This window comes from Brienomyrus brachyistius, chromosome 20 (genome assembly GCF_023856365.1).
Source record: "Brienomyrus brachyistius isolate T26 chromosome 20, BBRACH_0.4, whole genome shotgun sequence".
Taxonomy (NCBI): Eukaryota; Metazoa; Chordata; class Actinopteri; order Osteoglossiformes; family Mormyridae; genus Brienomyrus; species Brienomyrus brachyistius.
Genome location: NC_064552.1, coordinates 13132648 through 13146790, shown reverse-complemented (window position 1 = coordinate 13146790; position 14143 = coordinate 13132648). Strand labels below are relative to the sequence as shown.

Below are 14143 nucleotides of genomic sequence, written 5' to 3'. Positions count from 1 at the left end.
ATTTTCTGCGTTCCTGTGTTCCGGGGCGGGTCTGTTTGTTCCTGTTGTCCTTCACTCGTTTATCCTCTTAATCTCCATCTGAGTCAGTGTGGGATTTCCTCCCCTACCCCTTGCTCGGGGAGGGGGGCGGTGGGGGGGTTCTGATGTAACACATTGCTGTTTGACTGCAACATGTCGGAGGTGAGAATCCTCCACTCCAAACCTCCATAGTGGACCGTTTCTGTACCACCGAGTCGTTCCAGGGAGGGAGCTGAACCAGAAGGGGGTACCGACGTTGATGGTGAAGTGGACCGTCTGATTGAACAGCAAACTGCGGGTGGGGGGGGGTCCTGCTGAGTGGTTTCCTGTAGGCGCTAAGCCTCCCCAAATCGACAGCCCCGTTCTCCCCAGGTCTCCACTGCATTACAGAGTCGTCCTACTCATCTTAACATCGTTTCCATTTGCTCAGTGCTGCCCCCCACTGGAGACTGAGGGTGATTTGGTGACCTTTGACCTGGAAGCTGAGTCTGTATGGTAGTCCATCCATCCATCATCCAGTATATGATCATGCGAGGTGGGGGGCCTGTACCTATACATTCTGTTTTCATCTGTTTATAAGTTTTGTTAGAAAAAAAACGTGTGAGTCATCGTTTATATGAAAGCGAGGGTGAGTTGGAGGTAGAAACCCGTGTGACCGACACACAGTGTTGGTGAGTTTCTGTATGTTTCTGAGCTTCTGTGGGGTGGAGTGGGGTCTGCTGTTCCCCCGACCACAGATGTGGACTGTCTGTCTGGTAATGTCTGCTTCGGTCAGTGGGTACTGACAAAGTTAAAGTTCATGATCAAGCCGGTGGGCTGAGCCACACCGGACCGCATCATTGAGCTCGGTCTATTTTCTCACTCAGCTCCTACCACAAGGTGTGTGGGGGAGTTGGGGGTGGTCAGGTGCCCCCCGGCCAAACCATGGCCTCGTTCCTGTGTCCATTGGGGTCATCTGGACCCCATCACGTCTGGTACAATGGAGAGCCGCTGTCTGGAAGATCCTTAATTAAGGCCCTAATTGCTGCAGAGATCCTGACATTCGTGCCGATGACCATTCCGAGAATCCCCCTTCCATCTCATGTTTGGCTTCAGACGGGCTGCCTGGAGGCTGGTCATCGTGACTACGTGTTGCCGTGACATTGTCGTCAAGCGCTGGTGCCAAGTCTGACACAGATCGCAGGGAGAAGGAAACATCGGCGCTATTAGTATTCAGCAGTTATAATGAGCTGGTCTGGCATCAGTGTAGCAAAATGGGCCTCAGATATAATTTCATCACAGTTATTATGGGGTTTTAAAGCTCACTGATCCCGGATCTGTGTAATGAAATGACTGTGCTCCTTCAAATCTCAAACGCAGATTAATATGGAAAAGCACACATAAGTGTGATGGTCTGTCACCCCTGCCTCCAGGTTGCTGCTCTTGCTTGATGTTCACTCCCCCCCCCCACCCTTCTTCCTCTCTCTCCCTCCCCAGGTATCCGACCCCAGATCATGAACGGTCCTATGCACCCGCGCCCCCTGGTGGCCCTGCTGGATGGGCGCGACTGCACGGTGGAGATGCCCATCCTCAAGGATCTGGCCACCGTGGCGTTCTGTGATGCACAGTCCACGCAGGAGATCCATGAGAAGGTGGGAGGAGGGGTGTAAAGCGAGGAGACCCTGATTCATAGTGTGAGGCCGTGGGGGGGGGGGGGGGGGGGGGGTGTGTGATGCAGGAAGCCCTGACGTTTAGCTGTAGCTGTTTCTCCCTGAAGTTACCCCCCTGCTGTCCAGCTAACATGTGAAGTACATTATGCCGGGTTTTGCACTCCGCCTAGTTAAAATAAAGTGACACATTAGGGTTTAATGTGACCGGGTGCTGGGGGGGGCACGCCTGTCTCCGATAGGGGGCCCTTAAAGGAGTCTGATGTCATTACCCTGTGTCCGCCTCTTATGGATTCTCAAGCCCGAGCCGCACAGGTGACGATATCGCTGACGAACGGGAGCCTACAACGCAGAGGACGGAATGGTCTTCACTTCCTCTCTCACCGTTACTAACTAACAAAAATAACTAAGTAGGGGATTATTTAGGGCAGGGTGGGGGGCTATCCCAGACCAGGCCCGTCTCTGGTGAAACCGAAACATGGATGTCTGCCGAAAAATAAAACTAAATATCAGTTCAGCATATTTATAATATAGCAGATGTCGATCTCCAAACATTGAATCTATTCAGAGTCACAGTTTGTGCTGGGATGGCCTCAGATAGGAGTGCTCTCGCCTTTGGTGAAAATGCAAATCGCGTCTCTGTCTCTCTTACACACACACACACACACACACTTGTATTGATATCTTTGTGGGGACTCTCCATTCATTTCTATATGAAAAAACCTAATCCCATCAATGACAACCTTACCCCCTACCCAGCTATAACTTTAACTATAAGTAACCAGTCACGGATTTATGTGCATTTGAGTTTCCCCTTGTGGGAGCTGAATAAAATGTTCCCCGCCATGTCAAAATAACATGTTTTTATCACATTATGGTGACATTTGTACAATGTCACCACAATGTACTATATACACAATATACACACAATCACAGAGAGGGAGAGACAGACACAGACGCACGTTAACCTTGACTAAGCATCCTGCTGAGGACACCGAGGTCCCGCACTAATGAAAGCTTTATGCTAATTCGCAGCTAGCCAGCCAGCCGTCGCTCGGCTAACGCTGTTAGCCGGGGGTCCATTTAAACCCGTTATGTTTCCGGTGCTTAGTGGATTTGGCTTTACGGAGCTCACCTACTCGCATTTGGGTCCGCCTTGGACGGCAGGAACACGGCAGGTCAGCTCTGCTGTCAGCTACCTTGCAATTCCGCTTCATCCCTGTGAAAATCCCAGTCTATGTTTCCGTCTCCAAACTGTACCCCTATTGTCAACTGTCAGGGGATCAGTCTACTTGTCAATGTTTTATCTGGAATCCGAAATATTGTCTGCCGTGTTAAGGACGTTTGTACAGCCCCGTAGTCATCAGCGTGTTGTGATGTCATCAGATCTTCCAGCTTAAAGAAGGGAAAAACTGCAAAAATTTTACCAGCTCACATAAATTTTCACGCCAGCAAAATAATAAGCGCTTATTGTCTTAACCAGGATGGACCGTATTCGGTGTTCAGGTATTATCTAAGAGGACAGTGAAATAAGCATTTTCTTACCATCTTTAGTCAGTGGTTTTCCTTTAACTGGGAATAGAAACGCACTGGATAGAGGCCATTATTGCTGTACCTCCCTCCACAAATAAATAAAAGGTTCGCATAACAGTTTTTATGACAAAGTGACTCATTACTTGAAATTTCACTTTATCTTTCCATCTTGGGTTTTTCAAAAAAAAAAAACTGTTTAGCTTAAGTAGCCGATCAAGGGGTCCGGTCACGTTTCCTTCGTAAGATTGTGTCTATATTCTAAATCATTTGTCCGCAAGTGTAGCTCTTTAAACGCTGCTCCCCCTGCTGTATGCCTGCTGCAGGTGCTTAACGAGGCAGTGGGTGCCATGATGTACCACACCATCACGCTTACCCGGGAGGACCTGGAGAAGTTCAAGGCCCTGAGGATCATCATCCGCATCGGAAGCGGCTACGACAACATCGACATCAAGGCTGCTGGCGAGCTGGGTGGGTGGTCTTTCCCGGGGGGGTTGGGACTTCATGACCGTTGTCACAGTTACAGGGAACAGCCCTGCACACCTCAGTTCTCTGCCTGTTCCACCACACCTGATTCACAAGAACTGTGTGGTGTTTAGCAGAGAAGTTGAATCAGGCGCATAAAATGAGATGAAACCCAAATGTGTGCAGTACTGGGGCTCATCCAGGATTGGAGCTGGAGATCCATGATATATATATATATATGCCTATTCTGAAGTGCTGTGTCGTCCTCAGGGAGGTGTTGGGGACCCTCCCAGCTTGTTATGTTTGGGGGGGGGTGTTCTGATGTCACATTTGTACGGAGATTGAGGCAGATCGTTCCTGAAGTGTAGTTCCTAAAGCATTCAGTCTCTTCACACACAAGGACTAAAAAAAAAAAAACTGAAAGAAGAAGAAAAATCAAAGCCCCCCCCCCCCCCCCCCAAGCCAATGTGCCCCCCCTCTGTGTCTCACGGGAGACTTTAAACACCGAAAGATCCCAGTTTCCTCACAGGCTGAGAAAGAAAAGACACAAGCGCTTCTTCTGTCGTTAAAGAGACGCATCCCAGACGGCGCACGTCGGGCTCTGTGTGGAAACGCTAAACTCAGCAAAGTGCGGCTCAGTGCCGGGCAGTTTACCGGCAATGCAAGTTATGGGGGGTGCCGGGGGGGTCTGCTGAACCCGGACAGACCGTCCCCTCCCCCACCCGAGACATGGGCTGGAGTGGTGAGAAGGACAGTACGGGGGGGGGGGGGGGTGGCTGACCCTGAGGTTGTTGTATGGAGGAAGGGGGCTTTGTTGTCCCTTTGTGTAACTGCGTTCATCTCCCCCCCCCCCAGGGATTGCCGTGTGCAACATCCCGTCAGCGGCTGTGGAGGAGACGGCCGACTCCACCATCTGCCACATCCTGAACCTGTACCGCCGCAACACGTGGCTGTACCAGGCGCTGCGGGAGGGCACGCGTGTGCAGAGCGTGGAGCAGATCCGCGAGGTGGCGTCGGGCGCCGCACGCATCCGCGGCGAGACCCTGGGCCTCATCGGCTTCGGTGAGGGAGAAGCCCCCCCCCCCCCCCCGCCGCATCCAAACTCAGTCCCTCTGATGCAGATGACGCCATTTTCCTGTATATCTCTCTTCCTCTGTGGTCTCTCTGAAGGTTGCTGTCGCCCCTCCCTACACACACACACACACACACACACACAGCCTGTTTCTAAGGCCCCATTCCAAAAAGGGAGCCCCCCCCCCCACCATTTTCGTTAGCCTGACGATACGGGCCAGTTCAGACGCTTACCTGATACTAATTCAGCTCCCCGCCCCCACAGCTTCCACATTTTCTGTTTAGCGATGATGTTTCCACAGGCTGCCTTATCTGTGTCGCCACATACCCAGCCCCCCCCATATTGTTAGTCTCCTCCTTTGGGCTGGCTTGAGTACCTTGAACCCCCCCTCCCCGAACCCACACCACCCCAGACAAAAAACAGCCGACAAGCCAGGCAGCACAGCTGCTCTGTGCCCGTGCCCCCCCCTTTAGGCTGACTGGTTGGGTGTATGTACTAGGGCCCTGTACCCCTGTGTCTCTGGTCCCAGGTTCCCCCCTCCCAGCTTGCCTCTTTAGTCAGGCTCCATCAGCGGCGAGCAGAACCTGACCTTCCAGCATCGGCTGAATGTAGGCAGCTTGGCAGGAGGGGCCGCACTGCAATGCAGTGGCTAAACAGTGACAGATGCCCCCCCTCTCTCAAGGACGGAGGGCTGGCCGCTTGGGGGGGTGGGGGGCAGGGGGGCTTCGTGAAGGCGGGCCAGAACCGTGCAATGCCCTCGCACTCCGCAGCAGGGGCGGGGCGGGGCGGGTTACTGAAGGCATGATTGTCCCGTTAAGCGTATTATAAGGCATGCAAAGAAAAGCAAGTAGTTTAATTTTAATCATTTTGATTCTTCCCCTATTTGTTTTGCACTGCCTTATAACATAAAATTGGTGTTTTAAATTAAATTTTGACAATTAGGGTTCGTTTTGTCTGGCCACTTTTTAATTGGCTGTTGCTCTCCACTGATTGACTCTGATTGGACACCGTTTAATTGCAGTTATGTTGATTGGCTGAATTTTTATCTAAGGTGACGTGCGTGCCCGGCCCTTTTGTAGTGCCTGGTAGCTTACTGGAATAACACGGCTTTCAGCTTTCCTTGGCAGATGAGCACCAAGGACGCGAACCTGCAGCATTCCGGTTGCAGAGCCGTGCTCCTCGTGCGTTGTGGACCCACAGACTTTAGGCAGAATTACTGTGCCTCTTGCAGTGTCTGGCATCATCCTTTATTTGAGATACTTGTTTGGGTCCCTGTGTGGAGGATTTAAATTATTCAGGTGGCAAAGAGGCCTGCATTCATAAATCTGTCATAATACCTGAGATTTCCGCCAGTGCCCCGGTTAGAGATGCAGGCAAGGGGCGCTGCTAGAGATTTGGGTCCCATGAAATCATGAAATTGGGCCCCCAACCCAGACCAATCCAATCGTGTTCCAGATATTTAGGGTCCCTGTCACTCAGTGCCCCCTGCCCACCGTCAGGGACAAAGTCCTAGCAGTTTTTTTCAGTTGTATTAATATTCCATTCCAAACAATTTTGGCACAAGACTGTACAGTGCCGTGCAAATCAGCCAATGAGCTTTGACTTCCTTTGGCGTCCGGGGATCTGCCCTGAGGTCCACATTTCATCAGCCACGGAAAGGCAAAGACCATGAGGGGGTCTATCTTGGTAAACACGTTGTGTTTCGGTGTGGATGCTGCGTACAGGAATACACCATTTTGGAACCCTTGACCTACAGGGCAGTGTAAAGCCCTACCTCTGCCCCACCCCATCCTGATTAGTGCCCCACCCGCCTCCATTGCTTATAAACATTATTCTTTGAAAAGCCAGTCTCATTATCTTAGCCCAGGGCTGCAGCAAGGAGCACCAATGACTGACTGTAGCTTGTGTCACATGACTCACAAATGAGTGAGGCTAACTTGTGGCGGTCCCCCCTCCCCACACAGGGCGCTCCGGCCAGGCAGTGGCCGTACGGGCCAAGGTGTTCGGCTTCAACGTGATCTTCTACGACCCGTACCTGCAGGACGGGCTGGAGCGCTCGCTGGGCGTGCAGCGCGTCTACACACTGCAGGACCTGCTGTACCAGAGCGACTGCGTTTCCCTGCACTGCAACCTCAACGAGCACAACCACCACTTGATCAACGACTTCACCATCAAGCAGGTGGGTGCGAGGGGGGGGCCTGGCCCCTCCCCCAGCCGGCTGCAGTCGCATCACTTCCGGGGATGTTTGGGAGAGGGAGGCAGATGCTGCTTTTAACACGATAATGCAGATGGTTTGGGTTCCAATCCCTGCTGCGTGTGTGGAGTCTGCTGGTTTTCCAGTAGTGTTTGCGTTCCCTGCTACAACCCAAAGACATAAAGTGCCCGTTGTGTCTGCATTTGTTTGTGTGTGTGCGCGTGTGCATGTGTGTGCGCGTGTGCGTGTGCATGTGTGTGCGCGTGTGCGTGCGCGTGTGCATGTGTGTGCGTGTGCATGTGTGTGCGTGTGTGTGCGCGTGTGTGTGTGCATGTGTGTGCGCGTGTGCATGTGTGTGCGTGTGCGTGTGTGTGCGCGTGTGCATGTGTGTGCGTGTGCGTGTGCGTGCCCTGTAAAGGACCGGCATCTGGTCCTGGGTGTCTCCGCCATGGTCCCTATGCTGCCTGGGATGTGCTCCAGGCCCCATTGTGAGCCTGAGCTGTTAAGCTGTTATGGTGGGTACCCCAGATGAATGCCTGGACCTGAACAGCTCACATAACTGTAACAGTGTTGTGTTTGTAACTTATGCCATTGCTGTAAAATAAATTATGTAAAATGAAATGTGGTGTCTTTGGCTGCTGGAGCGGTGTGTGTTTTTGTGTGTTGGGGAGGATTGAAGGGTTATGTAAGCCAGTGTTATGCTGACGAGAGTCTGATACCCCCCGGTTCAGATACTTTCGCTGAATTGGCCGGGCTAAATAGATATTTCTTTCCATCTTCTCTGTGGGGAGTCCGTCCGCATGTATCTTAACAATATGCGATCCGACGGATGGAACAAATTTTCTTCGTCGCTCCATCTGATGTGCCGAGAGCCAGCATTTAGCTCCAATCGAAAGCGACCTCGCTACTGGGCAGCAAAACTACCCCCCCCCCACGCGGGCAGTGTGGAGGCTGGCCTGGTGCGCTGCTGCCACCCGCTGGCCAAGATGAATCACTGACAAACTCTTCCATGCACGTTCCCTCGCCGGAGCAGCCAGTGCGAAGCCCTCGTTCACTTTAAGTTTGCCGTGTTATTCGCACCGTGGATCAGCGAGAAGACTTGCCACCTGTCCACATGAAAATAAAGCGTGTCTGTGTTTCTCCCAGAGCAGAGGCCGGAGATTTTTAATGCCCAGAAAGACTGAGTGTCGAAGCGAGCGCCTTTCATCCGCTGTTATCTGGTATTTTGCTCGGCAGCTTTGCGGCATTCAGCGTGGTGCTCGATTCTGATTAAAAATCCTTCTCCCCTCTGGCACACGCTACGGCGCACTGCATGCCGGAACAACCAGACAAATGAACAGCCGGACAAATGAACAGCCGGACAAATGAACAGCCGGACAAACGAACAGCTGCTCTTCATAGGCCGTCACTCTCATGAACAGTTACTCCAGTCACACGGTGTCAGAGACACTAAGCATCTACAGTACCTGCTAGCTGAAATCTGACTATGCTGTATATATGCTGTACATACTGTCAAGTCCACTTACCTCAAGTATTCATAATAACCAGTTATCAATTCTAGATTTATTTCACGTTTATTCCAGCATCTTTGCACTCTGCGCCACTGCACTATCGCCCTCTTGTTTAAGTCTTGACTGTACATACTGCACAGACTGTACATACCGCATTGTTTTTTAATGTATTTTTATGTATATTTGCTGTCTGTTCATATGCTATACATGTATTTTTTTGTTCGTGTTTTTTTCTATATGTCTGTTCTGTGGATGTAAATTGAGAAGCAACGGAAAAGGCATTTAATGTGTAAAAGTACTTGGGCAATAAAGCTGAAAGCTAAGATTTCCCTCCCATGCCCACCACCACCCCCAACCCCCCACAGATGCGCCAGGGCGCCTTCCTGGTGAACACGGCGCGGGGCGGCCTGGTGGACGAGAAGGCCCTGGCCCAGGCCCTGAAGGAGGGCAGGATACGCGGAGCGGCCCTGGACGTCCACGAGTCGGAGCCCTTCAGGTGAGCGGCTGCCTGAGCAGGACGGCTGGGGCCGACTGTGTGCCTCTCTCCCCAGGGCAGGGGCCCCGCACGAGAGTTTGGGGCCCCTGAAAACATATCATATTGGGCTGCCATCCCAGACCAATCCAGTTATGTTCCAAAGTTTGTATGGCCCTAATGTCGTCCTAAATCGCCCCCTCCCCTTTACCCCTCAGGGCTGCCTCTCTGCACCTTGGCTCCTTGTCATCAGGGGCAGATTAATGCATAAGCTATCCTAGGCTAAAGCCTGGGCTAGTGTTTCTCAACCCAATCCTCGGCACCCCTAGACAGTCCATATTTTTGCTCCCTCCCGGCCCCAAGCACACCTGAATCAAACGATCAAGAACAAACCAAGCGATCAAGCACAAACCAAATGATCCAGAACAAACCAAACGATCAAGAACACTGAATACCCGGTTGATCGTTTGGTTTATTCTTCATCATTTGATTCCGGGGTGCTGGGAGGGCAGCAATGTGGACTGTAGGGGGGGGGGGGGTTCCCTGAGGACTGGATAGGAAAACACTGGCCTAAGACCCCGGGCCCCACCTAGGGTTGGGCAGCACCTGAGCGTCCATGCTGATGTCAGTCTAATCTGCCTCTGCTCGTAATCTCTGCTTACTCGTTATTTGCAAAGTGACTCCTACTCCTACTGTCATTCTGGGTGTAAATTTCTGAATCGAAAGGTGTCTCTGACAGGCATCCCTCGTCGCGCACATGGGGGGGGGGGGGGGGTGCTCTAATTGCGGGTGCGGTTAGAAGCATAATGGGTTATGATTCCAGTTGGATGTGTGGAGCTGGGAAGCCCTCCCCCATTCCACTGCATCAGCACTGCACGAAAAGCCGGACTCTGCCCCGACCGTGGCACAGATGGACACACTGTGCCGTCAGCCTGTCGCAGCCCAGTGGCGTCCTCACCCCCATCAGGTGACTGGGACAGACCACTCGGGACCCAAGCTAACCAAAGGCTTTACGCTCCCCTGAGTGCTAAAGCTGTGCTTTTGTGTTCACATGAAATTTCACCCGTGTGCTACTTAGACGTTTCTTGTAACCTTAACCAGTCATACTTATGGCAGTGGAATAGATTTAGTAAAAATTGGCGTTTTCAAAATAAAAGGCGTCAGCTGAGAATGGAGTATATTTCTCTGCAGACCTGCGTTGACAGGGGCATTATTCCGTGGCGAGAAACGTAAACGTTTCGGGGATGAAATTGCATATAAACCAACGTGAGGTACACCAACGACTTTTTCCGATTTAATAACTGATGAGTGAATTTCCAAAACTCACTCGATCTGTCACTCGAAGTCAGGCTTCCTCATCATGTTACAGCTTTGGGCACCAAAACTCATTTCGTTAAATTTCCAAAACATAAATTGTCTCGAGCACATCCCATGCACTGAGTTTTGGAAATTTTCTTTTGAATTGTGTATGGAAGCTTGCCAGATAGCCGATGTGGGGACAGCATCACGGACAGGAGGCGTGTTTTAGGACGAGAACCAATCAGAAAACGACTGAATTTTTGTGGATGTTGTACTTTTGGTTACGTAAGACTGGTGGCCGTCGGTGCCTGGGTTTGGGATGAGGAGTCAGAGGAGTGCTTCTTCCATGCCGACGGCCTCCCCTCTGTGTTTTGAACGCCAGCTTCGCCCAGGGGCCCCTGAAGGATGCCCCCAATCTGATCTGCACCCCCCACACGGCGTGGTACAGTGAGCAAGCGTCGTTGGAAATGAGGGAGGCTGCCGCCACGGAGATCCGTAGAGCCATCACCGGTAGGGATGACGTCCCGTGGTCCCACACACATTCGCCACCTCCACTGACTCACCCAAGGGCCAAACACCCCCCCCCCCCCCCATTTCCCCAACACCTCATTTCCACATCAGTGGCTTCTGCGCACCCATTAGCAGGGGGCTCTTAATTGATGTCATCATTACCTTCCATGTTGGAGCGTAGTGTATGAACCCTTGGGGAAGGTCTGGGAGATGAGATCTCATTTGTTAAATTATATTAATTTGAGATTGTGTATTGAAGCCTGATCTATTTGAGGTCTGCTTCTCATTATCATGTCCCACTTTCATCATCTGGATCTAGGTGTGTTTTTTAAGGGTTTTTTTCTGTGTCAGGTATGATCAATGGTGGGTTTTTTTTAAATTATCGTTCTTTCAATGTGTTCCTGCCCCCCATTCCAGGCCGAATCCCCGACAGCCTGAGAAACTGCGTCAACAAAGAGTTCTTTGTTACCACGGCACCCTGGGCGCTAATGGACCAGCAGGCCGTTCATCCTGAGCTCAATGGCGCCGCCTACAGGTAAGGAGGGGGAGGTGCACTTGAGAAAGCGCTCGGCGCCGCTCCTGTTATTTTTGTTAATCCAGGACCGTGACGCCGCTCAAAGGAAAAAAAAAAAAGCTTGATGAAATGCAGACTGTGCACCTGAACTGTGCATGTTCTGAAGTAATGGAGTGCAGTAGAAAGGTGATGTCTAGCCCTTAATGTGCACCCTTTGACCTCACTGTCCCTTGCAGGGGGGGGGGTGTAGCTCCCCCGGGGAATGCTGCCCGTAATCCCTCGTTGTAATTGCTAGGCGCTTGGTTGATGTTCTCAGCCCCTCTGCACGAGTGCCACAAACGGACTGACTGCTTTTCTCACACAGCCGAGTGAACCAAACCCCACAGGCCATAGCAACCGGTGGTGTCCAAGACAAAATATATACCTAAATCAGAACCAGGTAAATACTCAGACCCAGGCCTTTCTTGGCTGGTCAAAGGATGGAAGCTTATTATTATTTTTTTATTTTTTGCATAATGCCTCGTTTTAAAATGCTGCATTGCTGATTCAGGGTCCCACTCTTCCCCCCCCCCCCCCCCCCCCCTTTTCCAAACCGACTCACAGTAAGAATCTGTTACTGCAGTTAGATGCAAAACCAAACAAACAAACAACAAGCAAACAATGAACTGGTCTCAGCCGGTCTACTGGCCTCCTGGTCTGGGGTCCCCCTGATCTGCAGCAAAGCTGATATCCCTGACTCTAACTGTGAGCGTGCAGTGAGCGTGCAGTGAGCGTGTGCCGCCGCGTGGAGCCTTTCTCATATTGCGAGTTTAGTTCCGAAGTCTTGTTGGCTCTCTTCTCACCTTCTGAGGGGGGGTGTTGTTTGCTGTGCAGTGCCTGCTTCGATCCGAGGCCTGGGGGGAGGCGGAGCCAATGATCACGGCCAATTGGCCGTGCATTAACCTGGGGGAGGGTAGATCGAGAATGTGAGCTTGGGACAGGGACCTTTCTGATGATCACCCCCCCCCGTCCCGTCCCGGTTTGCTGGCAGCCTTCAGAGATCAGTGGGGCTGCCAAGGAACGTGAAGGAGTTGGGTTTCACTTACCCACATCCGCAGCAGGTCTCCACGGTCAACAGCCTCTGGCATGTTTGATCCTAAATATGTCACCTCCTTATCTACCGGTTCCGTTTTGTGTAGGTATCCGCCGGGTGTGGTGGGCGTGGCTCCAGGCGGACTCCCCGGAACGATGGAGGGCATAGTGCCAGGGGGAGTGCCCATCACCCATTCTCTGCCCGCGGGCACACACCCCTCCCAGGCCCCCTCGCCCAACCAGCCTGCCAAGCACGGCGACACCAGAGAGCACCTAGCCGAGCAATAGCACTACACTAGGAGAGCTCGGAGCAACACTCAACCCGGGACCAAGAGACAGTGAGCCCACCCGCTCCCACTCCACACTGGGGACCGTAACACGTTCCGTGGATTTCTACTCTTCATTTAATTATTCTTTTCCTTTTTTGGTTCAGTACAGCTCTTGTATTTTTTGGAAAACGGCAGTTTTTTTTTCCTTCTTCCTCTTCTTGGACGTTTTTTGAATGTTGTGTGCGCCTTCGGGGGCGGGGCAGCTCAGGCCCCGCCTACTCACTCCTTGTCTGATTGGATGACTTGCTTCCTGATCGACCAACCACAGAGCTCGGACGACACCTTCTCGTTACTGGACACTAACACCACCCCCTCAGCCTCTGATCCTTGCCCTAGATCTTTCCTGTCAGTGTGTGACTTGACATTACCTCTTAATCTTTTGTTTTTAAACACGCAAAATGTTTAAATTTTTTTTCCTTCAATGTGAAAAATAAAAAGTAAAAATGTATTATAAAAAGTATATATATTTATCAGGTGGCAGAAAAGGAGGAACGAGAAGATTGTCCAAAGCAGCGGCAATCGAGAGACGCCTTTAACCCTTCCCTGGCCAAACAGCAAGCCCCCGGCCTCATGCGTGGCATGTTTAGTTTAAAACTAAATTTTTCTTTTTGTGTGAACCACAAAAAAACTGCAAGGTGTGTGAAATGTGGCAGTTCTGCTGGTTTCAGTAAGATGTGTGAATTCATGCGTGTTTAACATAAAGTATTTTCAGACTTAGGACCACGCGATCGTAGGTGTTCTGCTCTCCAGCGGGGTGCGCCGGCTGGTACTGACAATCCGGGCCAACAGCAGAGACTCCGAATGGACGGAAGGCCTGAGATGCTGTCCGAGTCTGCTTGAGTGTTTTGAGTTTTTTTTTTTTTAATGTATGTTCACCAGGACGGGAATCACAGGAAAGGGTTAAAGAAATGATTTGTTACTACTCAGGAAAACCCTTTTTGACATTTGTTTTACCTCCCAACCCAAAATTTTGTCTGAGAACAGCATAAAAACCTTCTGGGTTCCCCCCCCCCCAGCTCTTAATTCCATGGTGGTGTTTTTATAAAATGGACCCATCCCACTTTTGATGTTTTATGGGGTCTGTTACATTTGTATTTCCTAGATAAATGTCCTTATAACCATAGGCCTGTGTGACCTGGCCCCCGCTTTCCCGTTCCAAGCTCCTGTGGAGGGGAGGGGGGTGTCTACTCTGTGAGCAATAGTGGAATCCTACTAGTGTCCCATCAATAGCAAGCGAAGGCTGCCAGGAGTATGTTTTGTTTTTAGTGTGAGTATTTGTATTTGTTTCTTGTACAAGGTGAACACTTAGCATTCAGTGCAGTTCCAATAAAAAATACAGTTCTGAGATCCTATCCAGTTTGTATCCATGTCGTTTTTACATTTGCACACAAGGGGGCGCTCTGACACAACACATTGTACTTCCAGGTTGACTAAACAGTGAGACCACACTTTGAATGCGGGCTATGAAAGGTTGTTTTACTCAAATACCTCAATTTTAATAGTTTACTTTCT

General features: G+C 51.1%; 1 protein-coding gene across 1 annotated transcript in view; it reads left to right on the top strand.

The window, feature by feature from the left end:
• LOC125715351 (C-terminal-binding protein 2-like) overlaps positions 1-13983 on the top strand; it is a 29182-nt gene extending 15199 nt beyond the window's left edge. Inside the window, 8 exon segments of the mRNA XM_048986721.1 lie at positions 1495-1649; positions 3521-3665; positions 4515-4721; positions 6696-6910; positions 8802-8932; positions 10590-10717; positions 11135-11252; positions 12410-13983. Coding sequence (XP_048842678.1) covers positions 1495-1649; positions 3521-3665; positions 4515-4721; positions 6696-6910; positions 8802-8932; positions 10590-10717; positions 11135-11252; positions 12410-12590 — 1280 coding nt within the window. The 3' untranslated portion in view covers positions 12591-13983.
• The last annotated feature ends 160 nt before the right edge of the window (positions 13984-14143 follow it).